Raw genomic sequence first — 22,973 nt, 5'->3', positions numbered from 1 at the left:
GAAATTTGCAAATTGTTTTAATAAAGTTTGACCGTCCACTTGATTGAAAAACGTTTAGCAAATCCTGATAAATGATGTGTTTCTTATTTGATAAGTGATTCTTGTTGTTTTTAAAACCCTCAGAAAGTCTGCTATGGAGTGTTCTGTTTGTGCCAGCCATATGATGAATGCATCTTGATTTGGCCCTTCCATATTTGGGCCTTCTGAAATCTGTTTTGGTCCTGTATTTGACCAGTCACCTATAGCAATGTTAGGTGCATTCGATTCTCGAAAATTATCTATTTTGTGATGGACTTTACACAATTCTATGCTACTGGGATATAATATTCGTAAAAATTACCATTTTTACGAATATTTGTTTGAAGCGTAAAAATTACCATTTTCTTAAATTCACAGTAGCATAGAATATTATATCACATTTAAAATATAATATCTCAGTAGCATAGAATTGTCTTGCGTACGTGCTGCTGCTATCACATGGCCCATATCTATTTTCCGCTGCTATTTTGGGGGCATGACAATAAGATGGTATCAAAGCTTAGGTTGTAGGTCCATGTAATTTGAAGATGATTTTGGCCAATAAATGAGGATATTGGTTGTGATGATATAAATAAATTTTAGTAACCTATTTAGAAGTATAACCATGATGGATATGACAAATTATTTGATCAAGTGATTATACAATACTTGATCATTAAGTCCTCTATAAATTTAGAGAGATGGATCTTCAGAATTATTAGACGAATGATTTTTTGTATGTTTAATAGCATGGAATTTAAGGGATAGAGTAGGTAATATGAGACTTGATGGGAATATGTGTGCTTACGGGTTGGTTGTATTAGCTGAGTACTCTGATAATTACAATTATATTATTACCTTATTGATGATTGATTTTATTGAATTATGGTGCTAAAAACATTTTATTTGGTGATAGCATTTGATGGATGACTACATCAATTCCCTGGGTCAATGAACTAGATATTTAGACTTAACCTCGAGCATTTTATAGTACTTTTATTGGTGATACATAGAATATTCTAATAGTCAAGAAGCACGGGGATCTCTTAAGTTATTCTTAATAACCCAATACTTCCAACATCGATGTATTTGCCCCCAGGTTTCTTAGATTTATAATGTAAATACTAAGAGACAATTGGAATTAGAAGATGTGTTTCTTCAATCCTGATCAACTCTCAAGATGTGATGCATCCAAATATATGTGGACTCTGTAAAATAATGTATATTAGATATTAACACAAATTATTAATAGCAGATTGCTTTCGGTGTCTAGATTGATGATGAATAGGCAAGTATTTCTGGTGGATTAAGAAATGTGAGTGTAGTTATCAAGATTCAAAGGATTGATCAGCATAAGAGACCCATTATCATCATTATTAAACTGAGAAATCTATATAATAATATTTCTAGTGTTGATAATGAATGTGTTCAAATGCTAAAAAAAAAGAGGAAGATAATAAGTTATCTTATGCCTTATGACAAGAGTTATACACAAGACTTGATGTTTGTCATTTTGATTATTTAATCAAAATGTGGAGATACTACCAGTACAAAGAAACTCAGGATATGAAGTGTAAGTGGACTGGAATTATGAGAGAGATATATAATCCCACAATTTTGATAAATTAATTGAGGAGAGAAGTAAAAAAAAGTTGTCAAGTTATACAATTCAGAAGAGTTGCAAATTTCTTAGAAATAAATTAGTGGATTAATGATCCATTAAGGATTATGCTTAGAAGTGATTGCTCAAAATAAATTGACTTTTTTAAGGTTCATTAAAACTTCAAGAACAATCTCAAATGAACAAGAAATCAATTTAAGTTCAGTGTTTCTCATAGGCCTTGTTTTATATATAATCTAGTGTAGGATAATTTGTCATCCAATTGATATAGATTGTGCTTATTGTTGTTAGCGACTAGTAGGACCAAATGGATCATCCTCAACCAATGGCCTAAGATAATAACTATATGAGGCGCAGAACAACCTTAAGTAAGTCTCTATGAGAATAATTTCTATTGTTATAAGTAAAAAAGGAAAGGACCTTGGACCCAATTCTTATATGCTATTTTGGATGACATTATGTATAGAAGTATTTTCATGGATTGTTCATAAAGAAAAAGAGCAAAGTAGTACTTTAGGAATTATGAGTATTATGTAAATCAGTACATAACAAGAAGAATTGATGTTGAGTTATTGGAAGTTTTCTATTGTATGGGAAAGGCAATGATTTACCCATAAAACATGTTTCTATTCTATGTGATGCAAATATGAAGTTTACGATTCAAGGTCATTCTAAATTTTTCTACAAGAGTTGTGAATCTTGAGAACTCCTAAGGGTTGTGAAAAAGGACGGTAACATGCCACTATCTATTGATTTTCGTGAGTTAATCAAATAAATGATTCAAAGTTTGTATCTAATAATGAAGATTAATGGCTTATTTGATCAACAAAAAAAGGAGCTTTAGTGTTTTTGAAAAATGATTATTTACACCAACTATTATCAATTGAAATTGAGAGGGAGGATGTTCCTTAAACTGTGATTTACGACTTATATTCATTCTAAATTTCAAGTATTACCATTTGGGTTCTCGAATGCACTTGCTTCGTGGATGTGATGAGTAAGTTATTGCGCTGATTATTTATTGTGCTACATATTTGATGGCATCTGAATATGCTTGGAGCGTAAGCAAGATTAGTATTCAAGGGGTATTATACAAGACTCTGGAAAAAAAAAAGTGGAACTAAGTTATGTTTTATTAGAGAATATATTTGTCCTCCAATGTGTAATCTTGAAAGATGTAATTATATAGATCCCAATAAGTGGAGGTTGTAGACAGACTAATGCGTCAATAATCCATTGTTTCTTGGGGCATATGACAATGTAAAGTTGTGAAATGATGCACAAATTACGTCACAACTGATTCGTCTCATATAGAAAGTGGTAATAGTCAGAATATTGCTCGAGGAAATTTTGTATAATTTAAATATTGATTGATGTTTGTCATTAATACTTTGCTTTAACCATTGGAGATGCAGCGCTTATCACCATTGTGATGACTCTAGAAAGGAGCTAGGATGTATATTCCTGTAGAAAAAATATTTTTTTTGACATACTTATTTTGAAATGGCTGAAATTGAATGAATAATATTTACAAATTAATGATTTATAGTTGGCGAGAATGATCTTTACTCCCAACATTTGGAGATCTCGATGGAGTATGACGTGAGTTTTGTGCTGATCACAAGATTTCAAAATATACATTGACTGAAAGGTAAAATTTGAGATTCAGAAGATGATTAGAATAAAAAAAATTAAGATATAGCCATCAACTATCAACTCGGCTATGTATATATATAGTCATTGTTACCTTGAGCTGTAAGAGTTCATGTAATTTGACATGTTTAGTTACTTCTCACAATAAAATATTTGAGGATATGCATCATGCGGGAATAGAAATTAGAAACTACAAAATGGAAGTTAAATTGATAAATATGGTGGCACAACGTTCTATACTAGATATAGTTAAAGCAAACCAACAAAAGAATCCCCAGTTGATGAAAATAAAGAAACATATGAAAGAGGACACTCGATCAAAAATTTATGATATATGAAGATGAAACGTTAAGGTTTGGGTTCAAAGTTTTTGTGCCTAACAAACTATAATAAAAGAAAATAATTCTAAATGAAGTAGACCCCCGTGTATACCATGCATCCTAAAGAAACAAAATGTATAAGAGATTTGAAGAAAATCTATCTGTAAGATAACAAGAAAATGATTTTGCTACATATATTGTAGAATGTTTTATCTGCCAGCAGGTAAAAGCTAAGCATCAAAGACCGACTAAATCGATCCCAAACCTAAATATACCGATGTCGATATAAAAAAATGCTATGGATTTCATCATCGACTTTCCCAAAACATTGAAAAGAAATGATGATATACAAGCGATTGTTGATTTTTTGACCAAGTTAGCACATTTTAGCTTTTAATATCAAATTTTCATTTGAAAACTGACCAAGTTATACATCAATAAGATCATGAGATTTCGTAGTACATCGTGGTCAATAGTGTCAGACAAAGATCATTGATTCATATCAAAATACTAAAAGAGTTTACATGGGAATCTGCAGAATAAATTAAATTTAACTCAGATTACTGATCCCGAGATAATTTGCCAATCGAGACTTACAGTTCAAACATCGAAAGATATGATGGGATGTTAATGAGAGAGATCTCCTTAGACAAAAAAAATCATTGATAAAATTCAACTAGTTAGAGAACATCTTCACACTACACAAAGTCATTAGAAAATCTACATTGATCGTAGGAGTAAATTAAAGTTTCAGATAGGCGATCATGTTGCCTAAAAGTTTCACCTACTCATGGAGCGAGAAGATTTAGAATCCAAGAAAAGATAGTCCAAAATTCATTAGTCCTTTTGAGATTTTGAAATGAAATGGGCAAGTACATACAAGTTGGCACTACCATCATCTTTTAACTTATGTGCATGACCTACTTCATGTATCAATGCATTGAAATTCATTAGGGTCATCGAATTGTCTCCAGTGTAACTCAAGCCAAACTTGACTTATGATGGAAAAAACCGGAGGGTGTCATGGATTACGAAGAACAAATGCTAAGGTGGAGAACTATCCAATAAGTAAAAGTAGAATAGAACAATCACTTCGAGGGAGAAGCCACTAGGAAAATGAAGGACTTTATGTGAGAGAAGTATCCTAACTTTTTAGAAAATTAAGACATCTATTAGTGCGGGAGAGCCTAATCAAACTAGTTAATTTACCCTAATAAGATCTTATGCAAATCTATTACGGTTAAGGGCTTTCATGTAAAACCGAACAATCTCCATAGTTTCTTGCTGCCACATTTGTCTATTTGGTGGCTCTTTGTGATTAGAATGGGAGAGCAGCACTGCCTCAAGGCAAAATAAAATGGAAGGAAAAAAGGGTAAAAATAAAAACAAAAAGCCAAAAAAAACCTAAGCTGATGCCCTCTTAGTTCTCTACTGAAAATTTGATTGGAAAAACAAAGTAAAGGAGATGGAGAAATAGTTGAACTAGCTAGCAAAAATCCTATTTCTTACTAAGGTATAACCTCATCCGCAATGCTTTGCATAATTTGAAATCATTTGTATAAAAGTTGTAGAGAATCAGTAAAATGTGCTTGTGATTTGATTTTGGTCTATAATTTGAAAGAAAAGGGAGTTCTCGACGAGGGCCTCGCCGACAGCCAACCATATCACTGGAGAGGCCCCATCGTCGTCCTACCATCTTGAGGGCGTTCACCAGAGTAACCTCAACTCTGACCTAGTGAAGGGCAATAAAAAAAGAAATAAAAGAACGTGGGAATGAGCAATTGTTACCGAAAGGAGGAAGATGATAAAATAGAGGTAAAATTCTTAAAGACCCCCGAGTTGACTAAACATTTTAATAAGCCCAAGCTGAGTAGAGGATTATGAGTTTTAACTCGGAAAATCTAGTCTAAGTTCCAGAAATTATAGGGATTGTGAACAGACCCTGACTTTGAAGAAAAGATTACAATGTGAAGAGGAAATTTTGATTTAGACTCCTGTTGCCTCTACTAATTGCAAACTGACCCAACAAAGTCAAGCCTAGTTAGAAATCGGCTTGCATAATTATAAAAAGCCCCTAAAATTGAAAATAGGTCCAAAATTATCAGGATGGTGTTATAAAAGTTATGAAAATTTACTAAAATTAGTAGTAACCTATGTGAACACTCATCATGGGTCTTCAATATTATTTGATCATATTTGGACCTAGAATATATAGCGATTAGTGTAAGTATACTTTAGTTAGGTACCAACCTCATAATTTCCTATTATATGACTGTGTAGATATCAAGAGGAATCGAATTTGGGAGACTCCAACAAGTTTAGAGATGAGTTCATTTCTCACCAATATTTTTATAATATGAATTTGCAAGCGTTAATTGATCTTGTGCTCAAAAAATAAATAATCTATAATTTTCATGTATATAAAGTTAAATGTGATTCGATCTAATTCTGTTGTGACCTAGCCCATAATACGATTTTGATTTCGTACAAGATATTAAAAATAAATTTGACTTCACATAAAATATGAGAAGTGGTTTTGGTTTCATGCGATCTCAAATAATTGTGAATAATGCTTTATTCAAAAGCTTTTGAAGAAAAGAAGTATTCTAAATGTGTTTCAACAATTTAATGGATTCCAAGATTTTTCGTGACTTAGTATTTGATAAAAATAGAGAAAAGTAAAATTCGCAAACTGTTTTAACTGATCTAATGAGTTTTATCGTCCATTTGATTTAAAAATGTTTAGCAAATCCTGATAATTGATGTGTTTCTGATTTGATAAGTGATTCTCAATGTTTTTAAGTCCCTCAAAAAATCTGCTATGGAATGTTATATATGTGTCAGCCATATGGTGAAGGCACCTTTATATAGCACTTCTGTATTTGGCCCTTCTGAAATCTCTTTAGGTCATTCTGTATTTGGCCAGCAACCTATAGCAGTATTAGGTGCATTCAATTCCCGAAATTTATTTGTTCTGTGATGCGTTTTACGCATTCCCGTACTACTAGGCTATAATATTCGTAGTCTTAGTATGACCTATATGGTGATCTTGCAACATTGTGAACAAATCATCGAGATTTGAGATTTTAGCATTTGATTGTGAATTTGAGAAAATGGTAATTTTTACGCTTTAAACAATTGATTACAAAGGTTTGGTTCAGGAATTCATGACAATATATTTTGTTTGTACATAAGAAAGAATTTCTAAAACTATTGCATTCTTTCTTGAAAATACCAATAGTATGTCCTTTTATATAAGATTTTGTCATACCAGCATCTCAGCATTTTAGTTACAAAACATAAAATTCACTATTTTTTAGAATTATTATTTTGATATATATCTATGAACTCTAGTGAAAAATATTCTCATTGAGCTTTAGCTCACCCCCTTGTTTTCTAGATTTTTTTTAGATCTGATGTAGCTTCGTATATAGGCTGAAATTTTTGTTGTAGCATGTTGTCGGGGGGCGTTATAAAGGAAAGCCTCTCTTTTGCCTTGAATATAGGCAAACATATTTGTGTTAGGAAAATGCTTATGATGGTGAGATTTTGGTTTTAAAATACTAGTTAGGTATGTAGTTGCTCAGAACTATTGTTAACACTAGATTTTATATTTTTATAATAAGTTATGTGGTGTGCAGTGCAAGGCTTAACACATGCATGAGACTTGTCTTGTGCACGTGCTGCTACTGTCCCATGCCATTATCTATTTTTTGCTGCTATTTTAGGGGCATGACAGTCATGATGCTAAAAGACAGTAACAAAACCTTCTTATGGTATTCATGTTATTGAGGGATAGTTAAAAAATCTTTTATTTGACCAATAAGACTAGACATTTATCCTTCTGTTTTACTTATTGTCTACTATTTTTTTCCAATTCAAATTTTCTATAAACTTAAGAGACAAGCATTTCCTTATTAATTCTTGTCTTCAGTATAGTATCAATTCTACATCTTCACACAGCTTGATATTTTCTAAAGGTTGTCGCATATAAAGAGTAAGTGTAGCATCAACACCTCATTCCCATAGATAGGCATTAATTAGTTAATTTTCCAAGATGGCAACATGAGCACCATTGTTTGAAGTATCCCGATATGGCTGATATATACTTTTATAAGATTTTCTGCAAAACGATATGTTCTTAATATCCTTTACCACTATTCGGCAAAAGTTGGAGAAAATTTTCCTGGTATCACTGCATATTAACTGATATATATCGGCTAATATATCTTTTTATAAGGCTTGCCACAAAACAGTATGATCTCAATATCCTTTACCACTTTTAAAAAAATTTAACGATATATTGTGAATTTCATAATATATCATTTCAGCCTAAAAAATTGGCCAAAATATTGCAATATAGATTTGCGCTTTTATTTGCTTTAAAGATTGATTTGTAGTTGAGGCTATGCTCAAACAAATATATGCATATGTAAATAACCGAAAAGATTACGGTTCAACTAGAGCCAAATTCTTTTGCAAAAGATAACAATCAACAGCTTTATTCTTTGGTGCATCAATATGAATATGCACATATCTTATCTGATACGACACCCGATATTTTAAATATCTCTTATCTCTGCACTCATGGAATTTTTCAGTCCGACATGTCCTTGTTATCCAATATTTAGAACTTTTGAAAAAGTCAAAGGGCATTTTTGCACTTACTATTTATCTGGTATAATACATATATGAGATAGAAGGGATTAGCTAGCTATCTCATTTATTTTCTCCCCAAATCAGATCCATAGTTGTTCTCATAGTATCAGAGCAACGACCAAAACCCTAACTCATCTCGTCCTCCCCTGGGACCCACCAACAACTATAATCTCTACTAGATCTCAACCATCACCACGCTAAATATCAACGCCCGAACCCCAAGAACCCATCAAGATCTTGACTGCCGGATCCCAATGCCCTCAATCAATGCGACCTCGACTATCAACCATCTTGCCCCTGCAAATCCTCGACTTTCCTCCTAGAATCATTGCCTTTCCTTTAAATTCTAGCCTTTACTGCAGATCCTTGTCACACCAAGACCTCACTACTGTAGACTCTCGCTGGTTCAGATCACCGATGATGCTAATCATAATGGAAGGTATTGTCTTTTAATTTCCAGGTGTCATTCAATTGATAGTTAGATACCCTCTATAATGTTTCTGTTACAATCGACTTTGTGATTGTTGTTGATGGTTGCTCTGTATACTGGGTTAGAAAGTTGTCATCTATGTGGTTATTTATTATTGTTTGATTGATCATACTCATTGATTATAGGTAACGAAGATAAAAGTAAAGGAGAGAGTTTCAAAACGGTACGTGAATGTCTCATACAAAAGTTTTATTACACAAACTCGATTGAACGCAAGCAATTATCCCAGATGAAAACAGTCTGTGGAAATGTTTGCCAAAGAGCAAAATTTGATGGAACATTTCGCTAAAGCACCTCCGGCAGCACCCTCAGATGATTGGATTCAAGTATGCCATGTTGCACTAATTGATTTAACTATGGCTATAGAAAAAGAGATGATGTTCTATGTTTTCAACTATTTTGATGCTTATTCGACTTGGGAGTTATCTTCAAGAGATGTTTCAAGGAAATTCAAAGCGAATAGGGCTTTTGATGCCTAAATAGCTCTAAACAAACTTGAGCGAGGAAATAAGTATGTTCCTCCCTATTTTAGTCAAATTAAGACACTTGAGGCAAAATTACTTTTTGTTTATCCTATTAGTAGTGGAGAAATCGATGGAAAACATACCATGATCATATGATGGTGAAGATATTTTTGGTCAATCGCGTTCCTAAGTTTGATAGTATACGACCACAGATTTTAGGAGGATCGGATGTTTCCTTACTCACAGATGATTCTAAATATGTTCTTCGGTCCTATCCCTCTTCAGTTATAGAGTACTATTGATTTTGTTCCAAAGATAGAAGAAGATAAGTTCGCTCTTGTTCCCTATAATGAACACGAGGACGAGGTGGAGGCAGCACTTAAGGACATGGTAGAGGAGGGCGAGATCCTTCGATTGATCAATATTGGTTAAGTCATTTTACGCATGTCTAGTTTGAAGAAACTTGTTCTCTCTTTATCTAGTATGTCTTCATTAGAATGTCGCCTGTGAGATGGAAAAACATAATTGTGCTTCATATTAGTCTAGAGTCAGTAAGCATGCTACAAAATTATTTAATTTAGTTAATTCTGACATTTAAGGGTCTTTCCCAATTGGGTCAAATCGTGGTTTTCGATATTTCTTATTTTTTTTGTTAATGATTTTTCTCGTGTGACCTGGATGTATCTATTGAAATCTTAAACTAATTGATGCCTTCAAATTTTTTGTTATTGAGGTGAAAAACCAATTTGGTATTAACGTCAAGACTCTATGCAATGACAATGCAAATAATTATTTTAATGCCAAGTTCACTCTATGCAATGACAATGCAAAGAATTATTTTAATGCCATGTTCAAATAATTTCTTGATTCCTCTAGAATTACACACCAATCATGTCCAAATACACCTCAGTAAAATGGTGTCTCTGAGAGAAAAATTAGTCTTTTGAGGGTCACAAGCTCTATTTTGTTTCATATGAATGTCCCTAAATGCTTTTGGGATGATGTTGCTCTCTCCGCTTGTCATCTTATTAATCATCTATGAAGCTTAGTGTTAAGGGGCCAAATATCCATTTCTATCCCTTATTTTCTCTCCCTCCATGTGTTTTTTGATGTACTTGTTTTATTCATAATCATCAACCTGGATCATCTAAACTTGATCCCAAACCTATTAAATGATCTTTTTAGGATATCCTCGTAATTAGAAGGGGTATCAGTATTAGTGCTACAGCAAAGAGCTTGATGGGATTTTTGTTTTTGCTGATGTAATCTGCCAAGAAAATACCCCTTATTTCGGTTCTAGTGACACTATCTTGATATAAATGATATCCTTATTGCTGAGCCATGATGATCATATAGTTGAGTAACCAACTTCAGTGGAAGAACAAGAAGAACGATCTCCATTCACTGAAGAACCATCACCTGTTCTAGATTTAGATGCTATTCAGACTGACATTGATCTTCTTATTGTTATGCGCAAAGGTACTCGAATTGTCAAGCCTTCTTATTCTTTCATCAAATTATGTAACCTATGTCAGATTGTCACTTTAGCATTTATCTCTGTTGTTAATTCATATTCCATTCCATCATCCATATCTGATGCTCCAGCTCATCCTAAATGGAGGATAGCCATGGAAGACGAAATGTTAGCTTTATGCTTGAACGGGACTTGGAAGCTTGCCCAATTACTTGTTAAAAAGAAAACAGTTAGTTGCAAGTGGGTGTATACAGTAAAACTTAATCCAGATGGTTCATTGGCTCGTTCGAAGGCCATACAAGTACTTGTATTCCTAGGCTTTATCGTTAGTGCAAAAGGCATCCATGTTGATGAAGAGAATGTGCGTGCTATTCGAGATTGGCCTACACCAAAGACTGTCAATGAGATTCGTAGTTTTCATGGCCTAACAACGTTCTATAGGAGATTTGTCAGAAATTTCAGCAGTATTGTAGCTCCTATCACTGAATGCATTAAGAAAGGCAAGTTTAATTGGGGAGTAGAAGCAGATCGAAGCTTTGCATCCACCGCACCGGTACTTGTACTTCCAAACTTTCAAAAGGTGTTTGAAGTTGATTATGATGCATCCATCGTAGGAATTAGAGGTGTTTTATCTCAAGAAGGACGTCCAGTTGCTTTCTACAAAGAGAAACTCAGCGAAGCTCGACAGAAGTAGACCACATATGAGCTAGAGTTATATGTCATAGTTCAGTCTTTTAAGCATTGGGAGACCTATTTGATCTCGCGGGAGTTTCTGCTTAATACTAACCATCAGGCTTTGAAGTCCCTTAATAGTCAGACTACCATCAATCGTATGCATGTTAGTTGGATCGCGTATCAGCAGCGTTTCACCTTTGTTTTGAAGCACAAATCCGCGTAACAGAATAAGATTGCAGATGCACTCAGTCGGAGAGCTAGTTTATTGGTGACTTTGCAAGCAGAAGTGATTGGATTTGAGTACCTAAAGGAGTTGTATGAAGAGGATAAAGACTTTTGGGACGACTACCAACAGAATAAATCAATAAAAAGCTTTCATATTCAGGATGGTTATTTATTTCATGGCGATCAGTTGTGCATACCCCAGAATTCACTAAGAGAGCAGATAATTCGAGACCTTCATGTTGGCGGGCTAGGACACTTGGGGAGAGACAAGACGATTGCTTCTATCGAAGAGCGATATTACTAGCCTCAGCTGAAGATTTGGAAGATTTCCCAGAGATTTGAGTTTGATCATTTGAGGGTAGATTAGATTCTCATTAGATTGAGTTAGATACTCTGAGATTAGATTGGATTGTTAGGATTTTTTAGTTTTCCTTTTTATGAGGATTTTGTCAAGATGTTTATTTGATTTTTATTTTCTTCCTTAGAAAGATCGTTGCCTTTTGTTTTCTTTAAATAAGGGATGCAAGCCTCTTTAGAGGGCAGACTTGATTGAATAAGAATTCCAGATTTCTAAAGTGGCATGTGATTTACTATACAGTGTGAAGCCCCTTTTTTCAATTAAAGTCATGTTTATCTGAGCCCTCTATTCTAAATCCTCCTCAAATCTCAACCATCAAATCATCTGTTTGTTGGCCTTCTTGTTTTGATGATGTTTAACAAACAATTTATCACTAATGTTGTTTGTCTAGTGTTTGTGTTTATCTATTTATTGTAGACAAACAACATGTTGGAGGATGAATGGAATTACGCATTCACGATCATATCCAAAAGAGGTTGGCGGAATAGTAGAGTGAAGCAACGCAATTCCAGTTAAAATTTTAAGTTCAAGCTTCATCCGCAAGTGTACCAAGTCAAGCTTATTGAAGATCAAGATCAAGCTTGGGTAATTTAGTTTAGGTGTTTATATTATGTGTGTTAAGTACTTTAAGCTCAATCATTTATACACACATTTTATTGGTTTCTTTGTATATATATGTAGTTATATATATATACAACACAACTTTTGGTTTTCATGTTTACAAATATGAAATTACATATTTCATATTTATTATTGTGTTTTAGTTTAGCTACATAGATATGAAACAACAAACAAAGTTTTTCACATTTTCATTTGTTTCATATTCTATTGTGTTTAAAAATATATTGCATAGAATATGCAATTTTGTGAAAATATTATATTCTCAGTTTTTGAACTTAACTATAATCATATACATATTTTATTAAGTCTACAAAATCATTTTGTAAAGCTTCAAAACATGGTTTAGCCAAAATGTCAAAATTCATGTGTTTACATTTTCATGTTTTGGACTTATTTGTAAAATGATGATATTTTACAAATAAGAATAGCTTTTTAAAAACCAGTCTTTGAAGCGTGTTCATTATCATGTCTACAATCATTTTCCAAAGTTTTATATTTTTTAAAATTTATTTACTATTTTTAATAGAGCATTAAAACTCATTTTCAAAACCATGTCAGGCTGATAATCTGTTATCAGTTTACTGATGAGTCGATTAAAGAAAGTGCCTGGAATCTTCATTTAGTCTTTGTTCTGTTTCCGTCGACTAGCCCGTCGAATGAAGTTTTTCAGTCGACTGAAAATATTTGGCAGTCAACTGATAAGCTCGTATTTGAATACGATGTTCAGCTTATCAGTCGACTGGCGCCGTCCGTCAGTCGACTGACAGCCTGTCAAACAGTAAGTTTTGTACAGAATCTGTTTCTTGGTTTTTGGGAGATTTTTGTTGGATTTCTCTGGGCTTTGGCTGATACCTTCTCTTCTTATAAATACCCTACTGCCTTCAACTCTCAAAAAAACAAAAAAAAAAGTTTAAACAAGTTTTTAAAGGGTGTTTAAGTGTGTTTAAGTTTGGATTAAAGCTTGTTTGGTTTGTGAAGAAGTTTTCATAAGTGGAGGAGATCATCTACATTGTTTAAGCTTCATCTTAATCCATCTCTCCATATTGTTTCTTCAGAGAAGAATTTCTAAACTCAATATTAGCTTTGTATTAATTATTTGTTGTTTATCATTTTTATCAAGCTAGGGTTTACATTGAGTTTATGATTGTATTTGTTGTTTATCATTTTTATCAAGCTAGGGTTTACATTGAGTTTATGATTGATTTTCTCATTGCTTACACACACAACCATTGACATTGAGTTTATGATTGATTTTCTCATTGCTTACACACACAACCATTGAGCTTATTGTATTTGCATACAATGTATAATTGGGTTGTGAAGAGTTGTAACAATTAAGAATGAGTTTAATTAAGTTCTCGCCCATTATAGAGAACAACCAAAGTTGTATTCGTGCCTAATTGTGTAGATCGCCTTTAATACACTTGTATATCGAGAGAAGTGTGTGGTGAGAGATGGGGTCGTCCCAAGAGGAATGGGATAGGTAACAATACCTAGAAAGGTTATAATTCCTAACACTTGAGGGAGACACGAACTAGAGACCAACACTTGAGAGGGTGTAAAGTGTGATTGCAAGAGTGTAAGATTGTAAAGTTTTTGGTGAACTAGAAAACCGAGTGTGAGGTGTAAACGTTATTCGGGTGAGCGTAGAAAATCCGGTTGTGATAGTGGATTTCTCCCCGGGAGTGGGGAGCGGAGACGTAGGATGGAAGGTCCGAACTCCGTGATCATGTTGTGTGCTTGCATTGGTTATATTGCCCTATCACAATTGTATCTTTAGTAGACGATTGTTTACCCTTGTGTCATTTGTATATCCTCGCATATAACTCATAATATATCTCATTGCTAGGATATATCTCTTTGTTCATATTGCATATTCTTGCTTATAACACATTGCATATCTATCTTGTAAGAATAATATTTGAATTAGTTTTAATTGGCATAAAATCGGATTAGATTAGTATAAGACCCTAATCACCCCCCCTAGGGTCTAACACTGTTCACCTTCTTTAACCTCTAGTCTAACTCGACACACAATGCCAACATCGACCTTCGCAGCCCTCGATCCTCGACGACTTCCAACCCGCATCCTTCTCCCTCTACGATACCACCAATAACCACTACCTCCTTCGAGCATCCTCGCTCTGGATTTCTTTGAGGCAATACATCAAAACATTGACTCCTAAAACACTCCAACTTCACTAAAGTCCGATCAACGATTGACAACTCCAATTAGTCCTAGCAAACGCAAGCAGAGGTCTCTACTTAGATATAATTGATCATATAACTTTGTGCTTCATTATCTATGTGCTTCATTATCTATTGGTTTAATCTCTTGTTATTGTTGTTTGTTGTCCTTAGCTGCGTAAGGATTCAATCTCGAAGGTATTATTCTCTCTGATGTCTCTTTTTATTGGTTCAGTCAACTCGTATGCATAAGGCCTTTGGATCTAGTCTTGATTTTGTCCCTTTATTACTGGGTGCGAGTTCCTTGCACCTTCAGGTGATCTCTAACTTTTACGTTGAATCTGATTGTAGCTTTTGCATCTATTAAGATTTGTAGCGAATTAATTATTGTGGTTGTTTATCACTATAATTGTGGATATTATTTGACTGATTGTCACGTTACGTTGTGTTAGGATTGCATTCATTCCTCAGGTCGTGTCTTTCCATTCATGCTTAGTTGCATGCGTGTAGTTGTCGTCTAGGATTTCGTATGTCTGATTGTTTAATTCCATCTACATTAGCGATTTCTCACGTCCGGTCCTACATCATGTTTGGTATCAAAGCCTAGGATAGATCTGTTTATGCTAAGTAGTGGTAGGACTTTTAGAAATACAATGGACGATTCCCAAAACGGCATATAAGCAAAAATTACCACATTCACTGAAGTCCTCAACAAGTTCATGGAAGATCAGAACACTAAACAAGAATAGATCACTGCGCGTCTAGATCAGTTAGACACCCAATTTCACAAGCCATAAAACAACCCTTTAGTTAGGAATAACAGAAGACTTGTTAGGGATGACAATGGGGTATAGACCCCAACCTGCTAGACATGGCGCGTGCGATAGGCCACATAGGGTTTATGATGGGTATTCAGATTCTAACGACACATATTTTAGGTATAGGGAAGACCATATCACTAGGAAAGTGATGATAGAGGCTTCATCCTTTGACAGTAGGCACGACTCTTAAGAGTTTAGTGATTGGATAGCAAACATGGAACATTATTTTGATTAGTATGATATATCCGAGTCATAGAATCTGATCTGCTAGGATGAAGTTAATAAGGTCGGCCAGTATCTATTGGATCTCAATCAAGAGAGAGCTAGCTAGGACACATTAGGATCCTACTAAGACGTGAGATGAGATGAAAGAGAAGCTTAAAGAGAAGTATCTCCCACCCTCATATCTAAATAGATTGATTGATCAGTTGTCCACGTTACATTAGGGAAACTTATCCGTGAAGAAGTACATGGACAAGTTCAATGACTTTGTCTATTGTTGTAATGTTCAGGAAGAACCTTGGTTAGCCCTTTTTAGATTTCGCACTAGATTAAGAGCCAATATGCAACATGAGATGGTCTCACATTTAGTGGCTTCTGTAGATGAAATATATTATTTGACTCTAGAGATGGAGTGTTATCTTAAGTCATCTACCTACAAAGAGTTCACATCTCCTAAATGGGACCAGCCGAAACGGCAGTTTGATATAAAATGCTAAACCTAATAACACTATCACTTAGGATCAGAAGGGTAAGTTTGTTACTGGTGATTGTCCAAGCAAGACCGCCAAAGGATATAAATGCTATAATTGTTACGGGTTTGGACATTCCGCTTATCGGACATTCCGCTTATCAGTGCCCTAATAGGAGTCTATTTATTGATGGATCATATGAGTCACGACGATAATGTTGATGACTTTGGGATTGCAGAGAAGATTTATGCTCCTGATAGTGGTACTAGCGACGCCGAGGTGCGTTAACAAATGCTACAGCCCATTTACATGTCGTAAGGTGCTCTCTTGTCACTTAGAGATGAGGAAGATTAGCGTAAGACTAATATTTTTCACACCCACTTCAAGAACGAAGGTAAGTTATATAAATTAACGATTGATAGAGATAGTTGTGTAACCATTATCGCCAAGTCAGGTGTAAAGCGAATGAACTTGACAGCTGTACCTCGCCCACAACCGTACATCACTTGGGTTAACAAGAATACACACCCTATCACCCAGTGTTGTTTAGTGCCTATCCAGCTTTCGAGCTACCAAGATGGTATCTAGTGTGACGTCTTACCTATGGACGCTACTCATATCTTATTAGGTAGATCATGGTTATGACTTAGATGTGACCAGTTTTGAGAGGCCAAAACACATACATTCAAGTTTAATGGAAAAAAGATTGTGTTAACTCCCTCCAAACCCAAAGCAACCTCAAATAATAAGAATTGGTCGGTCACTATCAAGGCTGGTAAGAAGCTTGTCCATCTCTTAGGCAAGTGTCAGTTTCTTAAGAAGAGCAAGAAGGAAGGGGTTGTCTATATGATAGCCACTAGCTTTGCCTTTGCTAGTGAGTCTTTAGATTTCTCCCCTAAAGTTTGTCAAATCCTCACTGATTTTAGTAATGCCTGCCTGATAAGGTGCTTGATGAATTTCCTCCCCTTAGAGACATCCAGGATGCCATAGATTTAGTGTCGGGGTACACATTACCCAACTTACCACACTATAGGAGAAACCCAACAGAGCATACTGAGGTTAGGCGCCAGATAGATGAGTTATTGCGAAAGGGCTTTATTAGAGAGTTCGAGTCCTTTTGTCGTTCCCATATTGCTCATCCTAAGAAAGATGGCAGCGGGAGGATAGATAGTAGTCCATCAACAAAATCACAATCAAGTATAGGTTTCCTATTTCTAGGCTTGATCTTTTAGACATGATAGTGGGGTCTCGTATCTTCACGAAGGTAGATCTTCGTATTGGGCAACATCAGATCTGCATCCGCGAAGGCGATGAATGTACGACTGACTTTAAGATTGAGGACAGATTATGTGAGTGGTTGGTCATGCTTTTTAGACTATCAAATACTCCTAGCACTTTTATGAGAATTGTGACTTAAGATTTGCATCTTTTCTTAGGCCAGTTTGTGGTCGTCTACTTTGACGACATCTGATCTTTAGTCGAACCCAAGAGGAAAATCTTCTTCACTTGACACAGGTTTTTAGACTCTCTGAAAGAAAAAAATTTGTCTATTTGAAGAAGTGTGCTTTCTTTCATATCATCATCGGTGCACTTTTTAGGGTCTGTTACTATTGACGATGTAGCAACAGACCCCGACAAGGTCAAGGCCATTCAGGTGGCTTACTCCTAGTACAATTCATGAGGCCAGGAGTTTCCATGGGTTGGCTACTTTTTATAATGTGTTCGTTTAAGAGGTTTGGTACCATTATGATTATCATCACGAGTTGTCTTAGGAAAGGGGAGCTTGAATGGTCTAAATCTGCTCCTAGAGCTTTCGAAGAGATTAAGGAGAGGCCGACTATTACCCTAGTCCTTTGCCTTCCTGACTTCTCGAACGTATTTGAGGTAGCTTGTGTCGCTTCGGGAGTAGGTATTGGAGGCATGTTGAGTCAATAGGGTCATCCTATCGCTTTCCTCCACTAAAAGTTGAATGAAGCTTGATAACGCTATTCCAATTATGGCCGAGTTTTATGTTGCAATACAGAGTCTGTGATATTGGCATCACTATTTACTACCTTCAGAGGTCATCTTATACTCCGACCATTAGGCCTTATGGTACTTGAATTCTCAAAAGAAGTTAGGCTCACCAACATGTCAATTTTAGGTTGAGTTTATACAGGAAACACTTTTGTTCTCAAACATTGTGCAAGTGTTAAGAACAAACCACTCACGCTTTGAGTAGAAAGGTCGCTAGTTTGCAGTCCATGAGTGCACAGGTGGTAGGATCTGATCGAGTCATTCAGGACTACCCTACTTGTCAGGACTTTGGTGAGATTCATGCCTCTTTGACATAGGACTCTCCTATCATTGTAGTAGGTTTCATCATTAGTGATGTTTCCTCTTTAGGGGAAGTCGTTTGTGTATTCCCAACACCTCCTTTGTGATCATCTGATTTCGAAAATGTATGCAGGAGCCTCTGGATCTTTGGCCGAGATAACACGATGATATTAGTTGAGAATAGATTTTATTGGCCAAGTGTCAAGCAATATATAGCGAGAGTTCACACGGTCAAATCTATCAGGGGTAAGGGTAGGAAGTAGAACATAGGTTTATATATCCATCTACCTATACCTTTTGCTCCATGGCAGGATGTTAGCATAGACTTCGTTTGAGGTCGCACGTTTAGGAAGCACGATTCGATATTGGTTGTAGTGGATCGCTTTTCTAAGATAGCACATTTCATACCTTATAACAAAACTACAATTGCTTCCCATGTCGCACACTTCATTCTTAAAGATGCAGTTCAGTTGCATCCTCTTTCTAAGACTATTGTTTCAGATAGAGATGTGAGGTTCACGATCCACTTCTAGAGGACACTCCAAAGGAAGCTCAACACTTCATTACAATTTTTCGATGGCTTACAATCTCCAGACTAATGAGCAAATTGAGGTGGTGAGCCGCCGTCTAATAGACTTATTACGGTGTCTAGTTGGTGATCATGTGTCTAAATGGGATTTGGTGTTGCCTATGACAGAGTTTGCATATAATTGTACGGCTAATAGGGGTTGAGTCCATTTGAGATTATTATAGGTTACTGACCTAGGAAATCTGTAGACTTGCTACTAGTCCCATCAGGAGTTAGACTTAGTGCTTCAATCGAGTCCTTTACACAACATTTGCATAATTTGTACAATGATATTCGTAGACAGATAGCAATAAACAATGATAATATAAGTTTGCTACAGATTCTCATAGACGATTGCACGAATTTTCGATTGGAGGCATGGTTATGCTTAGGTTTCCACCTAAGAGGTTCCCTGGAGGAGCTACAAGGAAACTGCATACCCGATGTATAGATCCATTTCAAGTTCTAAGGAATATTGGTTCAAATGCATATGAGTTGGACATCCCATAGGATTTTGGCATCAGCCCCCTTTTCAACATCGAGGATTTGACTCCATATCATGCACCTATGGACTATCCGACAACAATCCCAAAGCTTACACCCATAGATTCAGCAATATCACAACAGATTCTAGCTCCACCATCTATGCAGCGAATAGACGTCCACCATAGGAGAGTGAGGATATTCTGCAGGACGAGATTATATCGACAACAGATGGCGGTTTTCAGAGATATATAGCTCGTTGGCACAATGACCTGATTCAATCTGCACTTAGCTACAGACTGAGGACATTGAGCAACTCAACCCGGATGTACTAGATGCTTAGCATCGCCATCATTCACCAGAGGCGAATGCTTTGCTACCTGACATGAACAATGCTCTTGCCTTCACGACATATAATGCAAAAGCACTTGACACTCTAAACAAGTGTTATTTCACCACATTATCAAGAAAGTGTGGTCTCAACGAATGCATTCAAGGTTTTTATATTTATAAACTATTTGTGCCTGTTATGGCATCCTACTAGGAACACAAACCATTATCATTTTCACCAAAATTATTCATAACAACATCACTGATGAAAAGCCTTAAATCACTGTTGCTGATTTTTTTAACACAATTTCTACCACGTAGTACTTTATCGGTCTATGAAACCTATTGCATTAAACAAGTAAAACCTAAATTATTCTGTAATTTCAACTTTAGCTGCAATACTTATGTACCAATTAGAGTGATCTTGAAATGCTATTAATGATATCATGAAAACACTACGTATGAATTTTAATGAGTATTAGAGCACATTTGGCAAAGGATCAAAGTGGTTTATTAGCCCCTTTATATATTTGACAAGTGGCCTATTTTGGCTTATAACCCATCAAAAAATAAACGAGGGGTCATGAGTTATGACCAAGTAAAAAACAATTATACACCTTATGATTCACAAAATATAAGGTCTCATTTAATAATTCGCCACCAATCCTTATTAATAAAGTGATTATCTGTTAATAAGGAAAATTCAACACGCCTTCAATTCTGATAAAAAGAATAGCTCCTCAATAAAAACTTGCCTGGACAAATTTTCAAAACAGTCCCATTTGCAAAAATATTCCCAAAAAACGACTCATTTTGAAAAATTCTTCAAAACCGAAAAATCTTTCGAAACTTCACGGGACTCGAAGTCCCGTGAAGTTTAGCAACTAGGTAATTAGGCTGCGTAATATCACGGGACTTTAAGTCCCGTAAAATTTATTTCCCTTGTGAGATTTCACGGGACTTCAAGTCCCGTGAAATTTATTTCCCTTCCTCAAGCTTTCCCTTCTCCCTTCTTCTTTATATATTCACCACCGACATTGAAGGTGAATATATCTATTTATTTCCCTTCTCCAATCACTAATTTAGGCATAAGCAACCAAAATCCACCATCAAACATCCAAACAATGAAGGAGAAAAAATCATCATCAACAACAACAAAGGTGAATAAATATCTACCGACCGGTGAGATCGCCGGTGATGAGGACGAGGGAAGGCTTGATCATGGAGAGGGCGGGGCCACCAGCCTCTTGAAATCTTGAGCTCTCTCAGGGTGGAAGACGCTGAAGTGGAGATCCGACAGCTGGACCACCCACACCACTGACTGGGGCCTACCCTCGACGTCGATCACGCTCCTCCTCTCCCTCTCGCTATTGTTGGATTCGGATAAGGGAACAGAGGCAAAGGAGAGCAGCAGAAGAAACGAATATGGAGAAACCATCCATTTTGATCTCGACATTTCGGACTCGAACTCCTCCAATCTTAGAAGAAGTCTCGTGAAATCTCACTAAGGGAAATAAATTTCACGGGAGTTGAAGTCTCGTGAAATTTGTTTGAACTATAACACTTCACGGGACTTGAAGTCCCGTGAAGTTTAGCAGCTTATTAAATGACTACTAAACTTCACGGGACTTCAAGTCCCGTGAAGTTTCATAAATTTTTTCTTCAAAACCGACCCAGTTTCAGCCTGACGGCTGAAACTGGGTCGGTTTTGAAGGGTTTTTTTCAAAATAGGTCGTGTTTTAGAAATATTTTTGCAAATGGGGCTGTTTTGAAAATTTGTCCAAACTTGCCTGGGAAATTCTGATAATATCTATATCAGTGTATAATTGCTAAAACAACAAATCATCCTTTGCCATAATAAGATATTAAAAACAAACAATAAGTAGGTATTCTTACCATAAGCTTGGCAGGATCTGTACTTGACCCATCAATGATTTCAATTCTCCCACCTATTCTAAACTGCTCCCAAGAATCTGCAAAGTACCAGCATATCTAAAAAGACCCAAAAAAAGAACAAATATAAACATAACAAACATTAGGAAAGTGCTCCAATTACCAAAACACCAAGCCATAGAATCAGACACAGCCAATCTTTTGATTACTACCCCAAGAACACATGATTACCTCGCCAAATGGGCAATGCCTAATTTCTTCAATCTGTGCAAATTTCACACAAAAAATCACAAAAAAGCCCAAAATTTGAGTTGGGTCTCTAAACTAACTGAAGAAAAAGAAGGGGAAAAGGATGTAACCTTGTTAGTTCGAGTATCCGTATTGATCTGAATCTTATCAGTCCCCTCCTGAAATCCTCTGCAATAAACAAGAGATTTAAATAACAAAACAACAAAGGGGAAGAAAGAAAATTGAGTGGGACCTGAAGACCACAGTGCGATTTGATGGTCTGCCGTTTGAAGCCATAGTGGCCTGCAAATAAAAAACCAAAATGAAAGAGCAAAGAAATTGACAAATAATTGACAGAAAAGAGATGATTGAAGTGTGTACGAGCTGGAAGTAGGTTGAGTTTTTGAGGTGAGCATTGGACTCTAAGGCGGCCAAGAGCAGGGGCTTCCAAGATCCTGAAGACGCCATTACCCTTTCTCCCCTTTGCTTTCTGCTGAGAATTCACGCGGTCCAGCTGTCTTCTTTACCTTGTTAAGAGCAAGCGATCCTTCAGGGGTTTTTTCTCCATAGTAGTCCCTCAAATTTCATATTTTGAAACTAGTTCCATAGATGCTTTTTATGTATTCTGAATTAGGCCATTTGATATTTTAAAATTAGTCCTCCTAATATTTTGTATGCTTGAGAATTAGTCCCTCTAGTTAGCACAGTTAAAATACTTAGCGGACTTATTTTAAATATTTAATAAATTTGGAGGACTAATTCAAAAGATGAAATTTTTTGGGCGCATTTCAAAACACTTAAAGATTCAGGGGACTAATACAAAATACCAAGATATAGGGAACTAATTTTAAAATGATTTTTTTACATATTTGTCACA

At 35.7% G+C, this 22,973-nt stretch overlaps 1 protein-coding gene across 1 annotated transcript in view; it reads right to left on the bottom strand.

The window, feature by feature from the left end:
• LOC109825740 (pyridoxine/pyridoxamine 5'-phosphate oxidase 2) overlaps positions 1-22,663 on the bottom strand; it is a 31,238-nt gene extending 8,575 nt beyond the window's left edge. Inside the window, exons 1-5 of the mRNA XM_020392628.1 lie at positions 22,478-22,663; positions 22,350-22,399; positions 22,228-22,285; positions 22,100-22,132; positions 21,872-21,967 (exon numbers count right to left, since the gene is read on the bottom strand). Coding sequence (XP_020248217.1) covers positions 21,872-21,967; positions 22,100-22,132; positions 22,228-22,285; positions 22,350-22,399; positions 22,478-22,564 — 324 coding nt within the window. The 5' untranslated portion in view covers positions 22,565-22,663. The remainder of the gene's footprint in view (positions 1-21,871; positions 21,968-22,099; positions 22,133-22,227; positions 22,286-22,349; positions 22,400-22,477) is intronic.

Source organism: Asparagus officinalis, chromosome 10 (assembly GCF_001876935.1).
Source record: "Asparagus officinalis chromosome 10, Aspof.V1, whole genome shotgun sequence".
Lineage (NCBI taxonomy): Eukaryota > Viridiplantae > Streptophyta > Magnoliopsida > Asparagales > Asparagaceae > Asparagus > Asparagus officinalis.
This window is presented reverse-complemented; position numbering and strand designations above follow the sequence as displayed.